At 46.1% G+C, this 27,592-nt stretch overlaps 1 protein-coding gene across 5 annotated transcripts in view; it reads left to right on the top strand.

Moving 5' to 3' along the window:
* The window catches only part of LOC144668839 (choline transporter-like protein 2), a 110,652-nt gene that overhangs the window by 64,501 nt on the left and 18,559 nt on the right, over window positions 1–27,592 (top strand). For all 5 annotated transcript variants that reach the window (XM_078531253.1, XM_078531252.1, XM_078531254.1 and 2 more), the window contains exons 9-15: window positions 7,900–7,983; window positions 8,817–8,929; window positions 9,315–9,446; window positions 19,366–19,465; window positions 20,493–20,585; window positions 21,580–21,667; window positions 22,096–22,358. In XM_078531253.1, the coding sequence (XP_078387379.1) occupies window positions 7,900–7,983; window positions 8,817–8,929; window positions 9,315–9,446; window positions 19,366–19,465; window positions 20,493–20,585; window positions 21,580–21,667; window positions 22,096–22,358 (873 nt within the window). The remainder of the gene's footprint in view (window positions 1–7,899; window positions 7,984–8,816; window positions 8,930–9,314; window positions 9,447–19,365; window positions 19,466–20,492; window positions 20,586–21,579; window positions 21,668–22,095; window positions 22,359–27,592) is intronic.

Genomic DNA, 27,592 nt, shown 5'->3' with positions numbered 1-27,592 from the left:
ATAGTATGGCTGGTCCCAACCCCCTCCCCCAACGGACACCTTGGACACATTCTGCATCCATCACTTTGAATAACACACGGGTCTTAGCGCCCATGGCAAGGAGGTGCAACTAGGTGCGGCGCCGAGGCCAGCAGATGGCTCTTGGCCATGAGATCTTGAGGCTCCCCTTCCACCATCTCATCACCATCAATAAGACATGTGTTGGAGTTCTGAGTATGTGTTGAGCTGCCTCCCCTGCAGGTCGCCCCCAGACTACTCAAATGCGACGAACACCAACATATGCTGCAGGGAGAACCCATCTTCTCCTCAACCACTAAGGCTGATGTAAGCATGGTCACTGTCTGTTTGCCCACCCAGCGTGCGCCAAATGCCCAATGCACTAACGACACTAAGACGTGGGTGGGGGGGCTCAAAGGCTAAGCCTACCTGCTGGGTCAAATGGCCAAGGCTGACATGGTACTCACCTTTCCAGAGCACAACAAATCATTGAAGCGCTTGCGGTACTGCGTTCCGGTGCGCCGCATATCGTAATGGGAGCTTTCAGCCTCCGCCACCTCCTACCACGCCTGCCTGGTGACATGGGGGGGCCCTGCTCCTACCAACCTCTGGATACAAAATATCCCAACGGTTGGACACCTCTTGGAGGAGGACAGCGAGGCAGGCATCTGAGAACCGAGGGGCACAGTGGCCCCCTGCTGGCCTACCCTGCAGCCTGCCCCCCCCCCCCCTCCTCCTCCTCCTCCTCCTCTGCCCTCAAACCAGCATGCCCTTCTCTATGAGTGGCCATGGTGAACTGCTTCAAGGAGGCTGCCTGTCCACTCTTTATACAGACGGCCGATTCCCCATTGGAACCGGCGGTCTGAACACGCCTGCCGCTGATTCGATTTTCCCGTTGTACACGGGAGTCGCAAACCCGCTGGGCGGGCCTTATTTGGCCTGCCCGCGCAAAATGGCGGTGCGGCCTATTTCGGCGGCGGCGATGGGCTGCCCGCCCGCCCACCAGGGGCAAAATTCAGCCCATTGTGTGCTTTGAGATCAGGCAACTGTCAGCTCATTGTTGCTGGATCAGTATTGCAGAGACCCAGGGTAATGCTCTGGGGACCTGGGTTCGAATCCCGCCATGGCAGATGGTGGAATTAGAATTCAATAAAAATCTGGAATTAAAAGTCTAATGATGACCAAGAATCCATTATCGATTGTTGTAAAAACCCATCTGGTTCACTGGTGCCCCTTTAGGGAAGGAAATCTGTCGTCCTTACCTGGTCTGGCCTACTTGTGACTCCAGACCCACAGCAATGTGGTTGACTCTTAACTGCCCTCTGAAATGGCCTAGCAAGCCACTCAGTTCTATCAAACCGCTACAAAGACTCAAAAAAGGAATGAAACCGGACAGACCACCCAGCATCGACCTAGGCACCAGAAACAACAATGGCAATCTCAGCCCTGTCGACCCTGCAAAGTCCTCCTTACTAACATCTGAGGGCTAGTGCCAAAATTGGGAGAGCTGTCTCCCAGATGAGTCAAGCAACAGCCTGACATAGTCATTCTCACAGAACCATACCTTACAGATAATGCCCCAGATACCATCACCATTCCTGGGTACGTCCTGTACCACTGGCAGGACAGACCCAGCAGAGGTGGCAGCACACTGGCATACAGTCGGGAGGGAGTTGCCCTGGGAGTTCTCAACATTGACTCCAGACCTCATGGAAACCTCCTGCTGATTACCACTTACCGTCCTCCCTTAATCAGTGCTCCTCCATGTTGAACACCACTTGGAGGAAGCACTGAGGGTGGCAAGGACACAGAATGTACCCTGGGTGGGGGACTTCAATGTCCATCACCAAGAGTGGCTTGGTAGCACCACGACCGACCGAGCTGCTAGACTGGGTCTGCGGCAGGTGATGAGGGAACCAACAAGAGGGGAAAATACACAAAACAAAAACAGAATTACCTGGAAAAACTCAGCAGGTCTGGCAGCATCGGCGGAGAAGAAAAGAGTTGACATTTCGAGTCCTCATGACCCTTCAGCAGAACTGAGTGAAGTTAGGAGAGGGGTGAAATATAAGCTGGTTTAAGGTTGGGGGGTGGGGGGAGAGAAGTTGTTGGGGGGAGGGGGGGGATTGTAGGGACAAGCAAGCAGTGATAGGAGCAGATAATCAAAAGATGTCACAGACTAAAGGAACAAAAAGGTGTTAAAGGTGGTGATATTATCTAAGAAAATGTGCTAATTAGGAATGGATGGCAGGACACTCGAGGTACAGCTCTAGTGGGGGTGGGGTGGAAAGACTGACAGGGTATTACAGTTATAGATTTAAAAATAATGGAAATAGGTGGGAAAAGAAAAATCTATAAATTATTGGAAAAAACAAAAGGGAGGGGGAAGAAACGGGAAGGGGGTGGGGATGGGGGAGGGAGTTCAAGATCTAAAGTTGTTGAATTCAATATTCAGCCCGGAAGGCTGTAAAGTGCCTAGTCGGAAGATGAGGTGCTGTTCCTCCAGTGTGCGTTGGGCTTCACTGGAACAATGCAGCTAGCCAAGGACAGACATATGGGCAAGAGAGCAGGGTGGCGTGTCAAAAAGGCAAGCGACAGGGAGGTTTGGGTCTTTCTTGCGTAGAGACCGCAGGTGTTCTGCAAAGCGGTCGCCCAGTTTGCGTTTGGTCTCTCCAATGTAGAGGAGACTGCATTGGGAGCAACGAATGCAGTAGACTAAGTTAGGGGAAATGCAAGTGAAATGCTGCATCACTTGAAAGGAGTGTTTGGGCCCTTGGACAGTGAGGAGAGAGGAAGTGATGGGGCAGGTGTTGCATCTTCTGCGTGGGCATGGGGAGGTGCCATAGGTGGGGGTTGAGGAGTAGGGGGTGATGGAGGAGTGTACCAGGGTGTCCCGGAGGGAACGATCCCTACGGAATGCCGTCAGGGGGGGTGAAGGGAAGATGTGTTTGGTGGTGGCATCATGCTGGAGTTGGCGGAAATGGCGGAGGATGATCCTTTGAATGAGGAGGCTGGTGGGGTGATAAGTGAGGACAAGGGGGACCCTATCATGTTTCTGGGAGGGAGGAGAAGGCGTGAGGGCGGATGCGCGGGAGATGGGCCGGACACGGTTGAGGGCCCTGTCAACGACCGTGGGTGGAAAACCTCGGTTAAGGAAGAAGGGGGCATGTCAGAGGAACTGTTTTTGAAGGTAGCATCATCAGAACAGATGCGACGGAGGCGAAGGAACTGAGAGAATGGGATGGGAAAAAACACAGCTGACCTCATCCTCACCAACCTGCCTGCTGCAGATGCATCTGTCCATGACAGTAATCGGTAGGAGTGACCCCGCACAGTCATTGTGGAGGCGAAGTCCCATCTTCACCCTCCGTCGTGTTGTGTGGCAGTAACATCGTGCTAAATGGGATAGGTTTCGAACAGACCTAGCAACTCAAGACTGGGCATTCATGAGGCGCTGTGGGCCATCAGCAGCAGCAGAATTGTACTCAAACACAATCTGTAACCTCATGGCCTGGCATATCCCCCACTCTACCATTACCATCAAGCCAGGGGATCAGCCCTGGTTCAATGAAGCGTGCAAGAGGGCATGCCAGGAGCAGCACCAGGCATACCTAAAAATGAGGTGTCAACCTGATGAGACGATAACACAGGATTACTTGCGTGCCAAACAGCATAAGCAGTGATTGATAGACAGAGTTGAGTGACCCCATAACCAATGGATCAGATCTAAGTACTGCAGTCCTGCCACATCCAGTCATGAATGGTGATGGACAATTAAACCACTCATTGGAGGAGGAGGGTCCACAAATATCCCCATCCTCAATGATGGAGGAGCCCAGGCCATCAGTGCAAAAAGCCAGAAGTGCCGAGTGGATGATCCATCTCGGCCTCCTCCGGATGTCCTCAGCATCTCAGGTGTCAGTCTTCAGCCAATTCGATTCATTCCACATAATATCAAGAAATAGCTGAAGGCACTGGATAGTACAAAGGTTATGGGCCCTGACAATATTCCTGCAATAGTACTGAAAACTTGTGCTCCAGAACTTGCTGTGCCCCTAGCCAAGGTGTTTGAGTACGGCTACAACAATGGCATCTACCTGGCTATGTGGAAAATTGCCTAGGTATGTCTTGTACACAGAAAGCAGGACAAACCCAACCTGGCCAATTACCGCCCCATAGGTCCACTCTCGATCATCAGTAAAGTAATGGAAGGGGACATCAACAGTGCTATCAAGCGGCACTTGCTTAGCAGTAACCTGCTCACTGACACCCAGTTTGGGTTCCGCCAGGGCCACTCAACTCCTGACCTCGTTACACTCTCGATTCAAACATGGACAAAAGAGCTGAACTCCCAGGTGAGAGTGACTGCACTTGACATCAAGGCTACATTTGACCGAGTGTGGCATCAAGGAGACCAGGCAAAACTGAAGTCAATGGGAATTGGGGAAAACTCTCTGCAGGTTGACCTCCAACAACCACAACCACCTTCCTTTGTGCTAGGTATGACTCCAGTCATCTCAGCTCCAGGACATCACTGCAGGAGTCCCTCAGGGTAGTGTTCTAGGCCCAACCATCTTCAGTTGCTTCATCAATGACCTTCCTTCCATCATAAGGTCAGAAGTGGGGATGTTCACTGATGATTGCATAATGTTCAGCACCATTCGTGACTCCTTAGATACTGAAGCAGTTCATGTCCAAATGCAGCAAAACCTGGACAATATCCAAGCTTGGGCTGACAAGTGGCAAGTAACATTCACACCACCCAAGTGTCAGGCAATGACCATCTCCAATAAGAGAGAATCTAACTATCGCCCCTTGACGTTCAATGGCATTATCATCACCGAATCCCCCACTATCAACATCCTGGGAGTTACCATGGCCAGAAACTGAACTGGACTAGCCATATAAATACTGTGGCTGCAAGAGCAGGTCAGAGGCTAGGATCCTGACTCCCCAAAGCCTGTCCACCATCTACAAGGCACAAGTCAGGAGTGTGATGGAATACTTTCCACTTGCCTGAATGAGTGCAGCTCCAACAACACTCAAGAAGCTTGACACCGTCCAGGACAAAGCAGCCCGCTTGATTGGCATCACATCCACAAACATTCACTCCCTCCAGCCCCAACGCACAGTAGCAGCAATGTGTACCATCTTCATAATGCACTGCAGGAATTCACCAATGCTCCTTCGACAGTACCTTCCAAACCCAGGACAATGGCACAGATAGATGGGAACACCACCACCTGGAAGTTCCCCTCCAAGTCACTCACCATCCTGACTTAGGAATATATCCCTGTTCCTTCACTGTCGTTGGGTCAAAATCCTGGAACTCCCTCCCTAACAGCATTTTGGGTGTACCTACATTACATGGACTGCAGCTGTTCAAGCAGGTGGCTCACCACCACCTTCTCGAGGGCATCTAGGGATGGGCAATAAATGCTGGCCCAGCCAGCAAAGCCCACATCCTGTGAATGAATTAAAAAAAAACTGGCTGCACTGTTCCCTCTCGGTCAGAAAGTTGTGGATTTAAACCCTATTCCAAGGTTCGAGCACATAATCTAGGCTGACTATTTAGTGCAAGACTGGTGACGTCTTTCAACATTCTGAAGGCATTGTCTGTCTGCCCAGATGGACAGAAAAGATCCCAAGGCACTATTCAAAGAAAGTAAGGAGATCTCCTGCATCCATGTTGACAATTAGCTCTCAGCCAACAGCAAAATAAATTATCTGGTCATTTATCACATTGCTGTTTGTGCAGCTTTGCTGCCACATTTGCCTACAAAGCAAAAATGAACATGTGAAAGACACTATTTGTTCTGCGGCACAAATTAATTCCAAGCAAAGCTCTGTCTACACTGTCCACTGATGTTCCTCAGTAAAAGCTCAGAAGTGTCTATATTGCCTCCGTATGATTATATTTCCATTTCATGCACCAGCTGCTGCGACCTGTCTTACTGAAACTGCCAAGTGAACAGAGAGTAAGAAACGTTACTGGGAAACCAGGGAATTATAGAGCAGTTAGCCAAGCATCTGTAGTTGGAAAATGACTAGAGCCTATAATTAAGAATAGGGTGACTGAACACTGAAAGCTTTCAAATGATCAGCAAGAGCCATCATGGATCTGTAAAGGGCTGGTCGTACCTGATTGAATTTTTCTGAGGAGGTAGCAACTAAAGAACTGGACCAGGGAATGCTTATGGATGTTATTTATATGGACTTCCAGAAAACATTTGATAAAGTACCTTATAAGAGACTGTGAACTAAAGTTGGAATTGAAGGCAAATTATTGAGCTGATTAGAAAATTGCTGAGTGGCAGGAGACATAGATTAGGATTAGTAGGCAGGTACCCTAATTGGCAGAATATGACTAGTGATGCCCTACAAGGATTTATGTTGGGGCCTCAACTATTCACTGTATTCCTTAATGACTTGGGTGAAGGAATAGAAAGCCATATATCCACATTCGCCGATGGTGCATAGATAGGCAGCATTGTAAGCAATGTTGATGGAACCGTAAAATATAATGAGATACAGACAAAGTGGATGGGAAAAACTGTGGCAAATGAGTTTCAGTGTTGGTGAATGTGAGGTCATCCACTTTGGACCTAAATTGGATAGGACAGGGCACTTTCTAAACGATGAAAAGCTAGTAACAGTAGAGATTCAAAGAAAGCCGGGGTCCAGGTACATTGATTATAAAAATGTCATAAACAGATAGAGAAAATAACCAGAAAGGCTATTTGAATGCTGGCCTTTATTTCTAGAAGAACAGAATACAAAGGGTATAAGTTACCTTACAGTTATACAAAGCCCAGGTTGGACCACACCTGGAGGATTGTGAGCAGTTCTGGGCACCACAGCTTTGAAAGGATATCTTGGCCTTGGAGGGAGAACCAAATTGATTTACCAGAATGATACCTGGACTCCCAGGGTTGAGCTTCAAGGAAAGATTAAACAAACTATGGTTCTACACCCTAAATTTATAAGCTTATGGGTGATTTGATTGAAGTTTTCAAGCTATTAAAAGGAACAAATAGGATAGATTGGGAGAAACATGTTCTGCTAGTTGGGGAATCTAGGAGAAGGGGATAAAGTCTTAAATAGAGCCAGAACTTTCAGGAGTGAAATTGGGAGACACTTCTACACACAAGTTTGGAACTCTCTACAACAAGCGGCATTTATGCTAGATCACTTGTTAATTTGAAAACTGAGATTGATCGATTTTTGTTAACCAAAGTTTTTAAATATATGGGGCAAAAGCAGGTATGTGGAGTCAGGTCACAGATCAACCATGTCTCAATGAATAGTGGAACAGCTCGAGAGGCTAAATGGTGTCCTCCTACCCCTGTACCCTAAGTGGACTCATGCCTGTTAATAATGGGATTGAAACTATCCCACTGCTTACAGCCAGCAGAGAGAAAGGAAGCTTTCGAGTCTTTAGCCTTGGTTGGATCAGAACCTGATTCAGACTTGAAAGGCTAATGTCCAATCTATTGTGCTATCCAGCCCTCCTCATGACCAGAACCCAACCAGGGGTTATATAGTTACGACAACATTGACCTGTTTAAGGTTCCAATCTTTGAAACCAGTTTTAGCCCATCAGACCAAGTGAGTATCTGCTCCAGCAAACCTGGAGTCGTGCAATCCATCTGTATTCTGACAAGGTAAGAGACATCAATAGATAGAAGACAGTGTGTGACAAATGGTCTTAGTGTTCCTGCGATAGGCCACACTTCAGTTGATATCATCTCCTGTGGGCATCTTCCCTGCCCCTCTGATTCTGCATTCCCCCTCCCACCCGCTCAGTGCCCCGTCAAGGTTTCCAAGCCTACACAGCCCATTTCTATCTCCTTCCTATGATCCTCTAACTCCAATTATGAACTATCTTTTTATGTTCTGCAGGGGAGCAAATATAGTTCTTGACGCCAGACAGGTGGCAATGAAGATATTTGAAGATTACACCAAATCTTGGTACTGGATTTTGATGTAAGTGTTTTATTAATTTCCTTCTTTATAGATACCTATAAGACGTGAATAAGTTTTACTCCTAGTTTTACTGCACCATTGTCTCTGGCAACCTCTCCAAAGGATTTCCTCCTATTTCTCATCCACATGCTGACCCTTAGCGCACCATCTGAAAACACAATATCAGTTTCCACGTGTGCGCTGATGACAACCAGCTCTACCTCACTGCCACATCTCTCGACTCCTCCACTGCCACTGATTTCTCACGCTGCTTGTTCACATTCAGTGAACCGAAATTCCCTCCAGTTAAATATCGGGAAAACCGAAGCCATTGTTTTTGATCCCACCACAATCTCCTCTCTCTAGTTCACCGACTCGGATCACTCCCGTTCTCGCTGACCTACTGGACCTGATCTGCCAATGCCTCGATGTTAAAATTGTCATTTTTGTTGTCAAATCCCTTTTATGGCCTCGCCCCTTCCTATCTCTGTAACCTCCTCCAGCCCCAAAACTGTCCGCAATATCTGTGCTGCTCTAACTCTGCCGGGCCTTCTGGCATCTCTGACTTTCTTCACTTCATCATTGGTGACGGAGCTGCCGAGGGCCTAACCTTTGCAATTCCCTTTCTAAACCTCTCTGCCTCTCAACCTCTCACTCATCCTTTTAGATGCTTCTTAAAACCTACCTCTTTGGCAAAGTTTTTGTTCATCTTCCTTAATATCTCCTTAGGTGGTTCAATATCAAATGTTGTCCAGTACAACTTCCGTGAAGTGCCTTGGGACGTTTTGCTGCACTGAAAGGTACTGCGTAAATGTAAGCCATTGTTGATTGATTTTTGTCTGTTCGTTTTGCAGAGGTATGAGTATCGCACTGGTGGTCAGTCTACTCTTTGTCATCTTGCTACGCTTCATCGCCGCTTTTATGGTATGGTTAACCATACTGCTGGTCATTGCTGTTCTTGGCTATGGTACGTCAACAGTTCGGATGTGAAGTCACTGCTGCCATTCTTCATAGATCAGGCATGCTCAAACTTATCCTCACATAGCACACTCCCAGACTAGTCAGAAGCTTAGACTAGGGAGCATTGCTCAGTGTAATTCACAGCGTACAGTCCAGGAGAGCATTGCTCAGTTAATTTGAAGTGTGTGTGCGCGTACACAGTCACTGTCTAGTCGCACAGAATGCAGTGGGGTCTCTTTGAGAAGTTGTACACCCTCCCCTAGCAAAAAACTGTCTTTTGAGAGGGAAGGAGAAAGGAGAAGTAAACAGTTCTGTAGAATGTCTGAGGTCTGAACTGTTGGCAATTCCCCCATGTTATAGTGGGAATCAGTTAACTTGTTTTGTTGTTGCAGGTATTTATCACTGTTACACGGAATATGCACAATTGAAAGGAGTATCAGGGTCAGAGGTGACAATCTCAGACCTGGGCTTCCAGACTGACCTGCGAGTGTACCTGCACCTGCGGCAGACCTGGCTGGCATTCTGTAAGTAGCAGTTACTTTTACTGGGTTATTGTTCTAAACTCTGTGAGATTGAGATTTTGCCAGCCTGCTATAGATACAGAGGATGAAGTTATTTCCATTTAATGTAGCAATGAAGAAAATAATGTTATTAAAGAATGACAGGCCCCCAGGCCCAAATGGTTCCATCCCAAGGTTTTAATGGAAGTAGGTAAGAACATTTCAGATGCCCTAACTATTACCTTCCAAAGTTCTCTCGATTGGTGAGCCATGCCTTTAGATTAGAAAATTGCATGTGTGACTTCGCTATTTAGGAAAGATCAGAGAGAAACCAAGGAATTATAGATCAGTTAGCCTAACATCTGTTGTCGAGAATGACTAGACTCTATAATTAAGGATAGGGTGACTGAACCCCTTAAATTTTCAGATGATCAGAGAGAGCCAGTGTGTAAAGAGTAAGTCATACCTGATGGAATAGGAATAGAATAGAAAGTTTATGGCACAGAAAGAGGTCACTTGGCCCATCGTGTCTGCACCAGCTGATAAACAAGACCCCAAGCCCAATCCCACTTCCGAGCATTTGGTCTGTAGCCCTGCAAGGTTATGGCACTTCAGGTGCATATCCAGACACTTTTTCAATCAGTTGAGGCTTTCTGCCTTTAATACCCTTTCAGGCAGTGAGTTCCAGACCCCTACAGCCCTCTGAAGGGGGGAAAAAAAAAATTCCTCATCTCCCCTCTAATCCATCAATCACTTTAAATCTATGTCCCCCTAGTCACTGACCTCTCTGCTAAAGTAAATAGGCCCTCCCCATTTGCTCTATCCAGGCCCCTCAATTTTGTACATCTCAATCAAATCTCCCTTCAGCCTCCTCTGTTCCAAGGAGAACAACTCCAGCCTATCCAATCTTTCCTCATAGATACAACTTTCCAGTTCTCGCAACATCCTTATAAATCTTTTCTGTACCCTCTCGACTGAGATGACCAGAACTGCACATTACTCCAGTTGTGGCCTAACTAGTGATTTATACACTTCCAGTTTAAGCTCCCTGCTGTTATATTCTATACCTTGGCTAATAAATGAAAGGACTCCATATGCTTCCCTAATCACGTTATCGATCTGTCCTGTTACCTTCAGGGATCTGTGGACATACACTCCTCTCAGTATCCCCCCATTTATTGTGCATTGCTTTGCCTTGTTTGACCTCCCAAGTACATCACCTCACACACTCTGGGTTGAATTCCATTTGCTACTTTTCTGCCCACCTGACCAGTCCACTGATATCTTCCTGCAGTCTACAGTTATCCTCGCTGTCTACCGCACAGCCAATTTTTTATGTCATCAGCAAGCTTCAATCATTTACACCCAAATCATTAATATGTATGACAAAAAGCAGGGGACCTAGTGCTGAGCCCTGCAGAACCCCACTGGAAACAGCCTCCCAATCACGAAAGCACCCATCAACAATTACCCTTTGTTTCCTGCCACTGAGCTGATTTTGTATCCAGCTTGCTACATTCCCCTGGATCTCATGGGCTTTTATGTTTTTAACCAGTCTTCCATGCGGGACCTTGTTAAATGCCTTGCTAAAATCCATGTAGACCACATCAACTGCACTCCCCTCATCAGTCCTCCTTGTTATTCCTCAAAACATTCAATCAGTCGGACACGATCTTGCCCTAACGAATCCATGCTGACTGTCCTTGCTCAATCTGTGCCTTTCTAAGTGACATCAGAATTGATTCCAATAATTTGCCCACTACTGAGGTCAGACTGACTGGCCTGAAATTATTCGGCCTATCCCTAGTTCCATTTTTTAAAAAAGGTACAATATTAGCAGATCTCCAATCCTCTGGCACCAGACCTGTATCTAGTGAAAATTGGAAAATGATGGTCAGACCCTCTGCAATTTCCTCCCTGGCTCCTTTTAACAGCCTGGGGTACATTTCATCCGGCCCTGGTGACTTATCCATTTTCAAGGATGCTAATCCCATTAACACATCCTCTCTCCCTGTGTTTATGGCATTCAATACTTCATACTTCTCCTCCTTAGCTACAATGTCTGCATCATCTTTCTCTTTTGTGAAGACAGATGCAAAATATTCATTAAGAACCACACCCACATCCTCCTCCTCCTCCACACGTAGGTTACCTTTTTGGTCTTTTAAGGGCCTTGATCTTCCCTTAGTTATCCTCTTACTCTTAATGCATTGAATAAACATCTTTGGGTTCATCTTGATTTTACTTACCAATATTCTTTCATGCCCTCTTTTTGTTTACCTGATTTCCTTTTTTATTTCTCCCCTCCACTTTCTATATTTCTCTCAGCTTTCTGTAGTATTGAGTTCTCAGTGTTGGATATAAGCTTTCCTTTCCTGCTTATCTTACCCTGTAAGCTCCTTGACATCTGAGGGGCTTTAGATTTGGCTGTCCCACCCCTTTCTTTGTGGGAACATGTTTACTCTGAACTCCTTGAATCTCCCCTTTGCCTCCCACTCCTCTGACACAGGTTTACCTTCAAGTAGCTGCTCCCAGTCCACTTTTTTCTAAATCACTCAACTTAGTAAAATTGGCCTTGCCCCAATTTAGAACTCTAACTCCTGTTCTATCTTTGTCCTTTTCTATAATTATGTTAAAACTAACTGAATCACTATCACCAAAATGCTCTCTCACTGTTATACCTTGCACCTGCCCAGCTTCATTTCCTAAAACTGTCTAGAACCGCACCCCATCTTTGTTGGACTTGCTACAGACTGGCTGAAAAAAGCTCTCCTGAATGCACCTTAAGAATTCTGTTCCCTCAATTCCTTTCACACTAAAATGATCCCAGTTGATTTTGGGGTGGTTAAAATCCCCTACTATTACTTCCCTATTGTTTTTGCACTTCTCAGAGATTTGCCTACATATTTGCTCTTCTATCTCCCTCTGACTTTTTGGGGGTCTATATCACACTCCCAATAGTGTGACTGCCCCTTTTTTTGTTCCTTAGTTCAATCCATATGGCCTCATTTGATGATCCTTCTGACATATCATCCCTCCTCACAGCTGTAATAATTTCTTTAACCAAAATTCCCACCCCGCCCTCCTTTTTTATCCCCCTCTCTATCTTGTCTGAAAACCCTATAGTCAGGAATGATGAGGTGCTATTGCTGTCCCTCTTTAAGCCATGTTTCTGTAATAGCTATGATATCATACTGCCATGTTTCTATCTGTGACCTCAGCTCTTCTAATTTATTTGATATATTCCTTGCATTGAAGCATATAACCTTGAGCACTGCCAAACTTTTTTTTTCTATTTTCCTCTGTCTTCCAGACTCATCCACTAATTTTCTGCCTTCCATTTTCATTTATGATTTTGTCCCAACTGAATCTACCTTCAGGCCCGCACCTGCCCTGCCAAGCTAGTTTAAACCCTCCCCAACAGCACTAGCAAAATGTCCTGCAAGGAGCTCTGTTCAGGTGCAACCTGTCTGGCCTTTACAGGTCCCATCTACCCCAGAGCCAGTCCCAATGTCTCAAGAACCTAAAGCTCTCCCTACTGCACCAACTTCCCAGCCACACATTCACCTGTCTTATCCTCCTATTCCTGTGTTGAGTTACGCGTGGCACTGGGAGTAATCTGGAGACTACTGCTTTTGAGGTCTTGCTTGCCAACTTTCTACCTGGCTCCCTAAATTCTGACTGCAGGACCACATCCCTCTTTCCACCTAGTTGTTGGTTCCGATGCGGATCACGACTGCTGGCTGCTCACCCTTTCCTGTCAGGATGCTCTGCAGCCACTCAGTGACATAGGAACAGGAGTAGGCCATTCAGCTCGTCGAGCCTGCTCTGCCATTCACTTAGATCATGGTGGATTTTCTACCTCAACACCACTTTCCTGTGCTATCTCCACATCGCTTGATATAATTAATCTCCAGAAATCTATTGATTTCAGTTTTGAACACACTCAATGATTGAACTTCCACAGCCCTCTGGGGTAGAGAATTCCAAGGATTCAGCATGCTCTGAGTGAAGAAATTCTTCCTTATCTCAGTCCTAAATGGCCTGCCCCTCATTTTGAGGTTATGTCCCCTGGTTTTAGATTCACCAGCCAGGGGAAACATCTTATCTATATCCACCCTGTCACACCCTGTAAGAATTTTGTAAGATACAATGGGATCATCCCTCATTCTTCGAAACTCTGGGGAATACAGACCCAGTCTCCCTAGTCTCTCCTCATAAAACATCCCAGGGATTAATCTGGTTAACCTCCGTTCCACTCCCTCTATGGCAAGCACATCCTTCCTTAGATAAGGAGATCAAAACTGCTCACAATACCCCGTATGTGGTCTCACCAAGGCCCTGTATAGCTGCAGCAAGACATCTTTACTCCTGTACTCAAATCCCCTTGTGATGAAGGCCAACGTTCCATTCGCCTTCCTAATTGCTTGCTGCACCTGCAAGCTAACTTTTAGTGATTCATGAACAAGGACACCCAGTGCTTTTAGACACCCGCACTTCCCAACCTCTCGCCACTTAAGGAATATCCTGCCTTTCTGTTTATTCTACCAAAGTGGATAACTTCACATTTATTCACATTATATTCCATCTGCCATGTTCTAGTTCATTCACTTAGCCTGTCCAAGTCCTCTTGAAGCTCCTCACAACTTACATTCCCAACCAATCTGGCGTCATCAGCAAATTTGGAAATATTACATTTGGTTCCCACATCCAAACCATTTATATAGATTGTGAACAGTTGTGTACCTAGTGCCGATCCTTGCGGTACCCCACTAGTAACAGCCTGCCATCCTGAGAATGACCTATTTTTTTTCTACTCTCTGCTTTCTGTCTGGTAACTAATTCTCAATCCACACTGGTACATTTCTCCCAATCTCATGCGCTCTAATTTTATTTACTGACCTCCTGTGTGGGACCTTATCAAAAGCCTTCTGAAAATCCAAATACACCACATCCACTGGTTCTCCTTTATCAATGTTACAAGTAATATCCTAAAAAAAAAACTCCAACAAGTTTGTCAAACACAAGCGCAGAATTTTTAGCTTGTAGGCCGGGCACACGCCCGACCTGACCGAGCATAAAATGAGGCGCGATGATGTCGGGCGAGCGTACCGACATCATCGCGCGCTTGCGTGATATTTCAGTCGGTGCTGTCGACCGATTAAACGGCCTATTAAGGCCAATAAAAGGTAATTGGAAGAAATGTTTCGCTGCCAGTCCAACCTTACGGTCACTGGGAAGCGAAGAGGCCGAGCGGCCTTTGCGTTTTTTTAGGAAGCTGCATCCACGGGTGGGATGAGGTTTCCAACTGCGCGTAAAAATTTTAAAATTTCATTGATAATGTGTCCCTGCTCATGTGACAGAGTCACACAAGGGGACGTGTTTTGTTACATTTTAGAAATCTTTAATTTTTATTTTGAAAAATGTTCATCCCCCTGAGGCAGCTCCGTGCCTTAGGGAGCTTTTCCGGCACACACGCGTGAAGTTCACGCTCACCACCTCCCGCCCCTCCCTTCCCACGGGCAATGCTGAGCGCTGCCGCTCGCATTTCACGCTGGACGGGCCTTAATTGGCCCGCCAGCCTGAAATCGCCGTTGAGCCCACCCGAGTGAAAGATCCTCCCCATGGTTTCCCTTTCATAAATCCATGTTGACTCTGTCCAGTTTCACCATTCTTTTCTAAATATCCAGCTATAACATCCTTTATAATAGATTCTAACATTTTCCCTGCTACTGATGTCAAACGAACAGGTCTGTAGTTCTCCATTCTCCCTCTTCCTCCCTTCTTAAATATCTGTTGAATTTTGAAAGATAAGCACCAATTCATCCACTATCTCTCTAGCTGCCTCCTTCAACACTCTGGGATGAAGCTCATCTGGTCCAGTGGATTTATCAACATTAATTCCAATTAACTTTTCAAGTACTACCTCTTTACTAACACCAATTTCTTTTAGTTCTTCAGTTTCACAAGTCCCTTGATCGCCTAGTATACCTGGGAGATTTTCTATATCTTCTTGCGTGAAGACAAACGCAAAGTAACTGTTTAGTTTCTCTGCCATTTCCCTGTTCTCCACTATAAATTCTTCTGTGCCCACCTGTAATGGGCCAACAGTTTGTCCTTGCTAATCTTTTCCTTTTCGCATACCTAGAGAAGCTTTTACAGTCTGTCTTTGTTCTTCGCTAGTTTGCATTTATATTCTCTTTTCCCTTTCTTAATTAGTTTCTTGGTCCCCCTTTGCTGGATCTAAGTTGCCCCCCAATCCTCCGGCTTACCACTTTTTCTGGCATCTTTATAAGCCACCTCCTTTGACCTAATGCAATCTGTAACTCCTTTCGTTAACCACGGTTGATTTACCTTTCCATTTAGGTGTTTGTGCCTTAGAGGAGTATTTCTTTAAATACTAGGCATTGCCTGTCTACTGCCAAATCTTTTAGCCTATTTTCCCAATCCCCATAGCCAATTTCCCCCTCATACCTTCATAATTTCCTTTCTTCAGAATTAAAACTCCAGTTCCAGAATGTGTTATATCGCATTCAAACTTAATACAAGATTCTTACATATTATGGTCACTATTTCCCAAAGGCTCCTTTACAACAAGGTTATTAATTAGCCCTTTCTCATTACATAGCATTAAATCCAAAATAGCCCGATCCCTAGTTGGTTCCTCAACATACTCCTCCAGAAGGCATCTTGTCCACGCTCCAGAGAATTAGTGATGATTTGGTTGACCCAGTCTGTGTGTAAATTGAAGTCGCCCATTATTACTGTATTACTTATGTTGTATGCATCTCTAATTTCCTTAGTTATCCTGTGCCCAATATTACCACTACAGCTTGGTGGCCTATAAACAACTCTCATCAATGTTTGCTGCCCCTTGCTGTTTCTTAGCTCCACCCAAACTGATTTTACATCTTGATCCTTCAATCTAAGATCCCCTCTTACTAATGTATTGATCTCATCCCTTATTAAGAGTGCTACCCCAGCTCCTTTTTCCTTTTTCGCAAATCTCTCCTAAATGCCGAATATCCTTGGATAGTCAGTTCCCAATCTTGGTCACCCTGTAGCCACATTTACATAATGGCAATTAAATCATACCCATTCACCTCAATTTATGTATTCAAATCATCAACCTTTTTGCGAATGCTACGTGCATTCAGATAGAGTGCCTTTAATTCTGCTTTTTTAATATTCTCTATTCTGATCCTATTTGATGCTTGCCTATGCTTTGTCTGTATTCTGTTTTTGCTTTCTACTTTTCTCCTACTACCAGATTTGCTTCCCCCCAATCTGAGCTCCCTCTCAGGTTCCCAACCTCCTGCCAAACCCTCCCCAACAACACTAGTAAATCCCTCTGCAAGGATGTTAGTCCTGGTCCTACTAAGATGCAGCCCGCCCAACTTGTACAGGTCCCACCTGCCCCAGAGCCAGTCCCAATGCCTCAGAAATCTGAAGCCCTCCCTCGTACACCAGTTCTCCAGCCATGTATTCATTCGCTCAATTCTCCTATTTCTGTACTCACTAGCACGTGGGACTGGAAATAATCCTGAGATTACTGCTTTAGACGTCCTGCTTTTCAATCTCCTTCCTAGCTCCCTGAAATCTATTTTCAGGACCTCATCCCCCTTCCTACCTAAGTCATTGGCACTGATGTGGACCATGACCTCTGGCAACAGTCCAAAATAGATTTTAAATGTAGAGAGGCAATCCAGCAAGGTTACCACAGCACCCACTTGACAATTCCAAAGGCTTTTTAAACCAACTTTGGTCACTGGAACAGCAGAATTCTGCAAAGTGGCTAGAGGCTGTTTCACACGGTGTATCTTTTCAATCTTACACGGCCACCTCTGATACAACCTTCCTCCTTCTTTCATCTGTAAATACAATTGTTTCCATATGTCTTTGGAATTTACCTTCCTCATGCTATAAAAATCTTTCAAGTTGTCAATATGGCCTTTTCCTTTTGGGAAAATGAATGTAATAACTTTGCCCTATTTACCCTGTCAGTTGTAAAACTTTATCATGTTTCTTTGAAAACCAACCGCCTCTCTACTTATCTTAAAATGCAAATTTTATTCGCACCCTAGCTCACTCATTAACATTTCAAATATCCTTTTTACATCCAACTCTTTCGATACTTTCTGACTCTAATTCAACTAAATCAGCCACACAGACAGAACCATCCGCACACACACAAACATAAGCCTACTGCCTACTTTATAATACCCCACAATAAAATTATGAAAAATACGGTAGTTTCGTGACATCTCTTATATCTTGGAAGTAAATGGACAGTTTAAAGCACAGCTGCTTACAACCTGAGACTCGCAGTTAGCACACTGGCTGCTGCCATTGTCTCCAAGTGTAAATACCTTGCACCTTCCTCCCAGTAAAACAATCTGAGTCCCCTTTAATCTTTAACAATCAAACCACCCAGGCTCGCTGTCAGGCAGACCTCAGAATAGGTCGCATGATCCCTGTCATTTTACCCTAAATTAAGAATGCAGTCCCAAAACATAACAAGCTTATAAGCTTCATCATTGTAACAACAGACAGGTTAGGTAGAGAGAAACTATGACCGCTGGTTGGGGAGCCTAGTGCTAAGGAGCATAACCTAAAAAATTAGGACCAATCCTGTGAGGAGTGAAATTTGGAAACATTTCCCTACACAAATGGAATTCCCTTTTGCAAATGGCAACCGATGCTAGATCAGTTGTTAATTTTAAATCTGAGCTGGATTTTGGATATCCAAAGTTATTAAGGGGTGTGGGGAAAAGACAGAGCTATGTCGCAGATCAGCCATGATCTCATTAAATGGCAGAACAGGCTCAAGGAGCTGAATGGCTTACTCCTGTCTCTGTACATTTAGTGCTCACAGACTGTTTCAGAAACACAAGATCAGTATGCAGGGATTCAGACTGTGGCTGTGCTTTTCTGTTACTTCAGAGCGATTTGATCTGCTTTGGTTGCAATCGGTTGCCGATAGTCAGTGTTCTGAAAAAAGCCCTAATAGTTGGAGATGAAAATTTTGTTCCTCGGGGGCAGTACAGTCTGTCTGTATTGCGGCACTGTGTCCTGAGGAGGAGTTCAGCAACATCTCCCACTGAACCACTCGTGGCACAAAGTCAGTGGTTGGCCAGTGATGATTTTAGTTTCCGTCTTCTGGGTAGACCTCAAGTTCCAGTCTCATTTCTGAGCACAATTTATGGTCATGTTTTAGTTTTAATCTAGGAATGGTTGTAATAACATATTTAGCTCTGCCTTCTATTATTTTTATTGTTGCATAGGAGCAGGAGTAGGCCATTCAGCCCATTCGGCATGATCATGGCTGATCATCTACTCCAATGCCTTTTTCCCCACACTATTCCTATATCCCTTTATGTCATTGGCATTTAGGAATTTGTCAATCTCTACTTTAAACATGCTCAATGACTGAGCTTCCACAGCCCTTTGGGGTAGAGAATTCCAAAGATTCACAACCCTCCGAGTAAAAAAATTCTCCTCATCTCAATTCAATTTTTGTCAACAAACATTTTGATTGGCTGAATTGCAGATTACAGCAACTCTTGTCCTGTATTGGGAAAGGTCCACCTCAGAGTTAAACCCACTGCCAATCTATAAGGGCAGACCAGTAGGGTGAGTGGTGCTATGGCAGTCTCTGGAATGCTAGTAATGACTATACCTTGGAATGGCAGGTGGACTGCTTGTTTACCACAACGATGTTGGGTGACTCCTACCTTCCCATTCTCCTCTTCTCAGTCACAGTCAACCTTGTTGGATACAGGAGGCTTCCAAAAAAATAACATATTCAGTAGACAAGGAATAATGAAACAACGGGTCTTGAAGTTGGCATCTGGGGGTGGTGGGTGTGGAATACTGTAGGAGTTCTGATTGATGTCTGCCTGTTCCCAGAGCAAGGGATTTACTGCCTTGTCTTTTGTTGCAGTGATCATTCTGGCAATCCTGGAAGTTATAATCATTCTGATGTTAATATTCCTACGGGAAAGGATTCTGATAGCGATAGCCCTTCTCAAGGAAGCAAGCAAGTGAGTTCACCATGATTACAAAGGGATAGGTCAGGTTTGAAGCAGAGACAGGAGTGTTGAAATGGGCTTGGGGCATTGTGGGGGCCGGTTTGAGAGAGGGTAGCTTGAGGGGTTTGAGGTGGGGGCTGGGGGTTTGAGGTAGGGTGTTTTGAGGGGATGGTCTGGGTATTTGATGGTGTCTGGGAGTTGAGGTGGTGATGGTCGTTGGGGGGGTGGGAGCTCAGATAGGTTTGAGGCAAGAGGCAACACCTGCCCCTTTGCCTCCTCCCTCCTTACTGTCCAAGGGCCCAAACTTTCTTTTCAGGTGAAGCAGCGCTTCATTTGCACCTCCTTCAATTTAGTCTACTGCATTCGCTGCTCCCAATGCGGTCTCCTCTACATTGGAGAGACAAAACGCAGACTGGGTTACCGTTTTGCGGAACACCTTCGGTCTGTCCGCAAGCATGACCCAGACCTCCCTGTTGCTTGCCATTTCAACACTCCACCCTGCTCTCATGCCCACATGGCCGTCCTTGGCCTGCTGCAATGTTCCAGTGAAGCCCAACGCAAACTGGAGGGACAGCACCTCATCTTCCGACTAGGCACATTACAGCCTTCCGGACTTAACATTGAGTTCAACAACTTCAGATTGTGAACTCTCTCCTCCATCCCCACCCCCTTTTTTATCCCGTTTTTCCATATTCATTTTTATTTTTTTTATATCTATTTATTTTTATTTTTTTATTTTCATCTTTATTCATTGTTTTATCCCCACCTTTTATCCTATTTTCAATCCTTTTTTTCCCATCACTGTCCCCGCCCCCCAGCCCACCCCCCCCACTCGGGCCATCTGTCACTTGTTTGTGGGTGTTAGGGTAGGGTGGGGCGGGGTGGCTGTTTGAAGGCAGCAAGGGCTGCCCCTCACTGTAGAGTAGAGCTCCTCGCTGATATCACGTTCACAGCCAATTTGGCCTTTTGGGAGAAAGTGAGAAGATGGCTGGACTAAAAGAGATTCTTTCCAAAACAAAATCTGTTCCTGTTTCCACAGAGCCGTCGGATGCATTATGTCCACTCTGGCCTATCCTATCATCACATTCGTGCTGCTGTTACTCTGCGTCGCTTACTGGGGCGTTACAGCCGTGTATCCTCTGATATAAAGTGGCTGGTTGTCACTGTGGGATTTACTTTTAACGAGCTGGCCACTACTCTGGGGTTTATTTAAACCATGTCATCTTGACCCTCTCCAATCTAACTCTAATGTCAAATGCGCCATCTCAAAAAAAGAGAGTAGTAATCAGAGCCTTCAATTCACAGCCTGTGTATGGTGGAGCGGGGTGTGGTTTTGCCACTTCTAGTTAAACCACTGGGTAAAATCAGCTTTGTGGCAGCTCAGGGACATCAGTATGTTGCTGCAGTAACATTAGAACACACTCCCAACTGGGGCACGGCGAAGAGCATTCTGACCTCTGAGTCAACGGTGTGGGTTCGAGGCCCACGCCAGAGATTTGAATACCAAATGCCAGGTTGATACTGCAGTACCGAGGGAGCGCTGCACTGTCAGAGGGGCAGTACTGAGAGAGCGCTGCACTTAGACCCTACTTCTTGGAGAGGTTTAACCGAGGGCTGTGTTAAAAAGTACTTGTGACAAGCATAGAATCATCTACTGCACAGATGGAGGCCATTCGGCCCATTGAGTTGATGCCAGCTCCCTGCGGAGCAATCCAGTCAGTCCACTTTCCCCGCTTGTTCCCTGTAGCTCTGCAACCGTTCAGAGTGTCCTCTGGTATTCTGGCAACATTTCTGTCAAACACCTCCCAAAAAAAAAAAGAAACTGCTCATTCATTTCATTGCTCTCTGTGGGACCTTGGCTGATGTATTCGTGACCTGACACCCTAGAGTCATTCATTGTATTTTGTTTATGTTCATTCATAGGATGTGGGCATCGCTGGCTTGGCCAGTATTTGTTGCCCATCCCTAATTGCCCTTGAGAAGGTGATGGTGAGGTGCAGGTCCACTTGATGACCTGGGAGCTGTGATAAGGTTTCTGTATAAATCCTGAGGGCAAGTTTCCCCTTTTGAATTTAAGCTCTCCCGTTTTAAAAATTCTCTAACTTCCTTGACTGTTTTTCCTGAAGCTTCTTGTCAACTTCTGGCAAACCAGTTTATAAAGTGTTTGCCAATGAGGGGACCTGCAATTACAGCATGAAAACCTGTAACCCCAAAGTGAGTACTGTTTCTGTATAACAAATGCTGAGGGGCGAGGGAAGGGACTGTGTTCTCCTATTTGTTTTGTTAGACCAAAAGCTGATTCCAAACCTGTGCTGACCCACACCCCCCCCACCAACCCAACTCATGCGGTTTTGCACCCCCCCACCCCGACCCATGCGGTTTGTCCAGAAACATCCAGCCTCATAGTTCCGGACTTTGGAAATGATCAGGAGACGAAACCCTAGTGATTTCCTTTCGTCACTGCCAACACGACTTAAGGCTGCTGAGGCTTAGCCTGATGAAGAATGTCAAGCCTGATAATATACAGAGGGGTGCTGGGCAGCCGCACTATAGTCTCAAGAGGCCATGCATGTTTGGTTATTGTTTATGCAGCGTTTGTTTCTGCAAACCAAGATAATAACTTGGAGCCTTTCACCTTGTAGACCTTCAATGTTTCCAACGTCATAAAGCAGTGCCCAGAAGCACAGTGTCTGTTTGCATTCTATGGAGGCGAGTCTTATTATCATCGGTACCTCATCCTGTTCCAATTCTACAACGTCTTCCTCTTCTTCTGGCTCACCAATTTCATCATCGCCCTGGGACAGGTTACACTTGCGGGAGCTTTTGCCTCCTACTACTGGGCCTTTAACAAACCAGCCGATGTGCCAGCTTGCCCCGTGTTTTCTTCAATGGGACGAGCACTCAGGTAAGAGTTCATGAACACAGTAGCAGGAGGACGCCATTCAGCCCTTCTAGTATGCCCTGCTATTCAGTCAGACCATGGCTGATCTGTAGCCCAACCCCTGTCTTTGTTCCATGTGCTATATATAATACCCAGGAAAGAGCTCTTGATTTCAGTTTTGAACTCTGCTTTCTAAGTGTGGAGCAATGGCCATGTTGGGGACAGATGAGATAAACTGGGCAGTCAGTCAGCTCTCAGTAAGGTCCTTCAGAAGCCCAAACTGTGGAAATGACATGTGTTTGTAAAGCTAATGTCTTCTATCTCACAGTGTGCCTCTAACTAATAGTAAAGGTGTGTTATTCTCAGCAGAGACCCATACAGAAGGAAAAGAGGAAATGAGAAAGTGGAAACCGTTCACACAACAAATTCTAGAGACAAAAGTGGAAGTGGTTGCTGAATTTTCCGCTAATGCTGCATTGAGCTCTGTTGATGCAGTGGAACATGTGTCAACTGATGTAATACTGAGGCATTAGGCTCAATATTAGACCCTAGTCTCTCTCAGCCAGGATAGTGTGAATAGTCTGAGTGCTACAGAGCTGCAAAGGGGAGAATAAGGTGTATGTGTGTCGGTATCCAGGTGCGTGTGTGCGTGCGTGTGTGTTGGTGTCTGTGCATGTGTGTCCATGCGTGAGTGTGAGTGTGCGCGTCAGCATCCGTGTGTGTGTGTGTGTCTGTGCCCAGACGTCGCGGCTTTGCCCGTGTGTTACGGCTTTTCCCAGACATCGCGGCTTTGTCCTGGTGTTGCGGCTTTTCCCAGGTGTCGGGAATTTGCTCAGGCAGTGCTGATTTACTGCTATGTTGCTTGAACTTTAACTTCACCTCCTAGTTAAGATTAGGTAGTTCATCACGCAGCAAAGCTTGAAATCGTATCACACCAGACCAGGAATCCACAGCAACAACTACTTGTATTTATATAGCACCTTTAATGCAGAGAAACCTCCCAATGTGCTGAGGCAAATAAAGAGCTGGGTTTTAAGCAAGAAGAGGGATTTAGGAAGGGAATTCCAGGGTGCGAGGTGTAGATGGCTCAGCTTTCAGTGAGGTGAAGGGAAGGGGGACCAGTAAGGGGAACAAAGTCGTTGCAGGCACTTGTCTCCAATCAGGCTGGAGCACTGAAGAGCCTCGGGACCTGGGAGTGTCTCAGGATGTAAACGTCATAGCAGCTGCCAGGGTACCTTGCACAGACTTGCAGAATCTGCATCCTGTGGTCTCACACTGTCTGCACGTTCAAGGAGTGGAATCCCTTCCTGTTGACGAAGGCACCGGGCTCACCCGCTGGCGCCTTGATGGCCACACGTGTGCAGTCGATTGCACCCCAGACACGGGGGAGCCCAGCAATTGCTGCAAAACTTCTGGCTCGCTCAGCCTGGCTGGCCTCATCCGTACGGTAAAGGATAAAGGTCAGTACCTGCCTGAACAGAGCTTCTGTCACCAGCTTGACACAACTGTGGATTGAGAGACTCCACATAGATCCCCCACTGAGCCCTGGAAAGAGCCAGAGGCGCGGACGTTGAGGGCCACCGTGAGATTCAGAGCCACTGGCACGGGGTGTCCACCCACACAGCCGGAGCTGATCTCAGGCCCAATCATCTGACAAATGGAGGTCATGGTCTCCTTTTAAGGGGCGGAGCCTCCTTCGCCGTTGCACCTCAGACAATTTGAGGTAGCTGCATGGCCGCCTGTAAACCCTGGCAGCAGGATAGTGATGTCTTCCTCGGCCCCTTCCACCTTGGAATTCCTGTTGACCCTGAGCCCCTTATGCCTGTACCTCTCCTCCCACAGGTCCCTCCCCTGGAGGCTGCGTTGGGACACCCGGCCTCCTCTCCCTTCTGCCCCTCTCTTCCTCCTCAGAGGAGGTGCCGCCAGCGGAGACCACAATCCCCATTACCAGGGGAACGGAAGGCTGTCTGATACTTGGAAGGGTCTGAATCCTCCTTGCAGATCTAACCAGGAGTCCTGAAACGCAGGCTGGAAATACTAAGAATGAAGCCCCGAGCCAAGTAGCAATAAGTCACCGGCAGCAAACTACGTACCAAACTCCCCACCACTGACACTGGCAATGCTGCTCCGCCCCTTTTATCCTGCCCGTGGGTGAGATTTCTGAAAATATCGGCTGGCCGACTGCCCGTTTTGCCCGCGAGACGAGCACGAAATCGCGCTCACCGTCACCTGCTATTTTATGCCAGGTCAGGTTGGCCGCGCATCTGCCCACGGGACATAAAATTCTGCCCCTAATGTACTTGCCCAAGCCACTCCCAGTTTGGTTTGTGTGGTCTGGATGCCACCCACTGGCTGTTTGGGGAAATGCAGGATCAGGTTTGTGCTTCAGGCCTTTTGAACCTTCTTGGGGGGACAGATGAGCAGCATTTTGAAAAAAAAACAACAGTGGGAAGAGGGAAAATAACAGACACACCCCATAAAAGATCTAAGAGGGAGGTAAGAAGGACATAAAAGGGAGAAATCGAGAAGCAAAAGACATTTTCAAGACAACAGCCTGAATCATCGTCTGTTGAATTTCCAGAGAGACCATTTGATTTGCTGAGTACTTCCAGAGTTTTCTGCTTTACTTTCGGTTTTCCAGCCTGTACAGTATTTCGTCTTTTGTTCCATTCATGTTCACAGCCCTAAGCCTGCAACAAAAGAGGAATCGGAATCCATAAAATGAAGGTCAGGATTCAGATCCCTCCCAGAAGGAAAACAGTGATAGTTTCCCCAACCCATCTTGATTGGTGTTATGATCCCAACTGGACACGTCAGATTCCAGGGCGGAACCTGGCTTGATAGATCCTAACTTTTACTTTTTGTTTAGAAACATGGAGGGCGGCTACTGACCAGAATGACAGAGTCTGCTTATATTTTCTTAACAAAGGAATAAGACATTCATTAAACAAGAAAAGGATGAACTATATTACACCACTCCTTCACCCACTGTAGCTTTACGGATATATACAGATTCGTAAGGATAACACAAGTTACAAAAGCTATCTTATACTCTAATGTTCACGTTAAGTACACAGTCCATGTAAAGCAATAGGTGACTGGTGGTCAGACACACCACACTCTGAAACTAAATGACAGATGTCACCCCAAACAGATGCTATGGACCTCTCTTCAATTCCCCGCCAGACGCTTGTCACACTGTGAGCCAATCAGTCTCACGAAAACTCTGTCTTTCACACTGTGGTTTCCAATTTCCACTCTCGAAGAACTCGGCTTGGAATCTTCTCCCAAGCAATGCTTTCACTTCATCACCTTCCACAAGGATCCACCTCCAGGGTTTTAACCCCTCCTTCTGATGTTCCTTTCTCCTGGATTACCATGTGCATTCAAGTTTCGCCTTCCACGCACTCTCCCAGGTACTCAGCTGTGCCAACAGAACACCACTGCTTCACAGGCCCATAATAAGGAGCCATCAACCTTTGGCTGTCTCCTTGGATCTTCTGGCTTCTCGCAAGCCCACTTTACCTTGATTCTGCTCCTTGCAGCTTTCTCTTTAATTCAGAGCCTTTTCCCCTGCTCCTTACTTTAGCTTCACTGAAAAGGATCTTGTTCCAGATTCCTGCCCTTGTCCTTTGACTTAACTTAAAGGTGGTCTTGGGACCTTTCTTTTTTTCCTTTAGGACCTGCTCCCTGCAGTTCCCTCTCCCAGTAGACTGCTGACAACTTGCTATCTCCCTTGAGATCCAGAACTCATTCGATGTTCAGTGTTACTTTAACTTTAGAACAATTCATCTTAGATTCTTAGATTTATTTCCCTCAGCCATCTGCTGGTATGTCTGGCTAGAGAGAGAAAGACTAAAACTGCTCCCTTCACAATAGAGTATAATCGCCAATTGAATCAAGCTGCATTCTGGTGCTCTGTCTCTGTGGGCCCCCAGTTGCTAGGCAACAGCAGTTTTCCCTGCTTTGTTTTAACTTCCCTAAACCACTTCAAGAGTAGCAAAACTTCATTTAAATGTAGCTCTACAGACAAACTCTCAGACTTGCAGACAGCATTCTAAAGTGAAATGAAAACCTAGGTAAAACCTTCCTTACCACACACAAATAAAAATATAAATTAAACTTCAACTTAAAAGCTATAGATTATTCCTAACACCCACCAAAACAAATATAATTTACTTAAAAATAACTAGTTCTGTGGTAACTGAAGGTTTAGTCTCTCCTACCGTCTATCAGGAGTCAGGTGATTGTCCTTGACGGCTCCGACTAATGACCCCTAAGCACAGGTAACCCGGGGAGGGCGGGGGTTTCTTGACGAGGATCTGGTTCAAGCATGTAGCATCTGAAAAGCTCTGCGTAATAAAGTTAACTGTTTCTTGTTGAAACCTGCCTGGTGCGTAAAGTTTCGCCTTCCACGTATTACATTTTGCAATAAGGGTAAAATAGCTCCCACACTGCACCTCGCCTTGTTAACGTGAGTACATCGAATCTTAAGCAAAAAGAAAAGAATACTCACCAGCCATGTCACGCTTTGGCAAAACTGATCCTTACGATGCGACTATGGAAGACGAGTCAATATGTAGAGTGGCCTCGGTTTTTATTTTATAGCGAATAAAATTACCACGGAGGAAAAGCAGAAAGCAGTTCTTTTGAGTGTGTGTGGTAGCAAGACGTACAATTTCATCGCAGCCTAATGACCCCGAACACGCCCGATTCTAAGCCCTTTAATGAATTCGTGGGCTTTGAGAAAACGCATTACCAGCTGAAGCCTCCGTAATAATGCAGGGGTTTAAGTTTAATTCAATAGGAAGGGCCCCGGGAGAGTCCATCGCACCCTACGTAGCGAAGGTGAAGCAGTTGATGGAACGCTGCAACTTCGGAGACACGCTCAGTGACATGCTGCGGGACTGATTCATTTGTGGAGTTCACGACGACGCCATTCAGTGCCGTTTACTCGCAGAAGTCGACAACGATTTGAAGCGCGCCATGGAAACAGCACTAGCCATGAAAAGTGCTGCGAGAGACTTGCAGGCTTTACAACATGGCTTTGTTCTTCATTGTGGGGTGGGAACCTACCACCGGGCGTGAAAACCAGAGACACAGCAGTGCAACGAGAGGGATTGTCTGCTGTTAGAAAAATGAAAAAGAAACAGTTTGGCAGCGACTCTGAGGTTAATTTGTTAAAGATGTGGGGGTGACCACATACCGGGCACCTGCAGATTCAAGGAGGCAGAATGCCATTACTGCCATGAGAAAGG

Source organism: Cetorhinus maximus, chromosome 28 (genome assembly GCF_964194155.1).
Source record: "Cetorhinus maximus chromosome 28, sCetMax3.hap1.1, whole genome shotgun sequence".
Taxonomy (NCBI): domain Eukaryota; kingdom Metazoa; phylum Chordata; class Chondrichthyes; order Lamniformes; family Cetorhinidae; genus Cetorhinus; species Cetorhinus maximus.
Note: the sequence above shows the minus strand (reverse complement) of the source record. Positions and strands in the feature narration are given on the sequence as shown.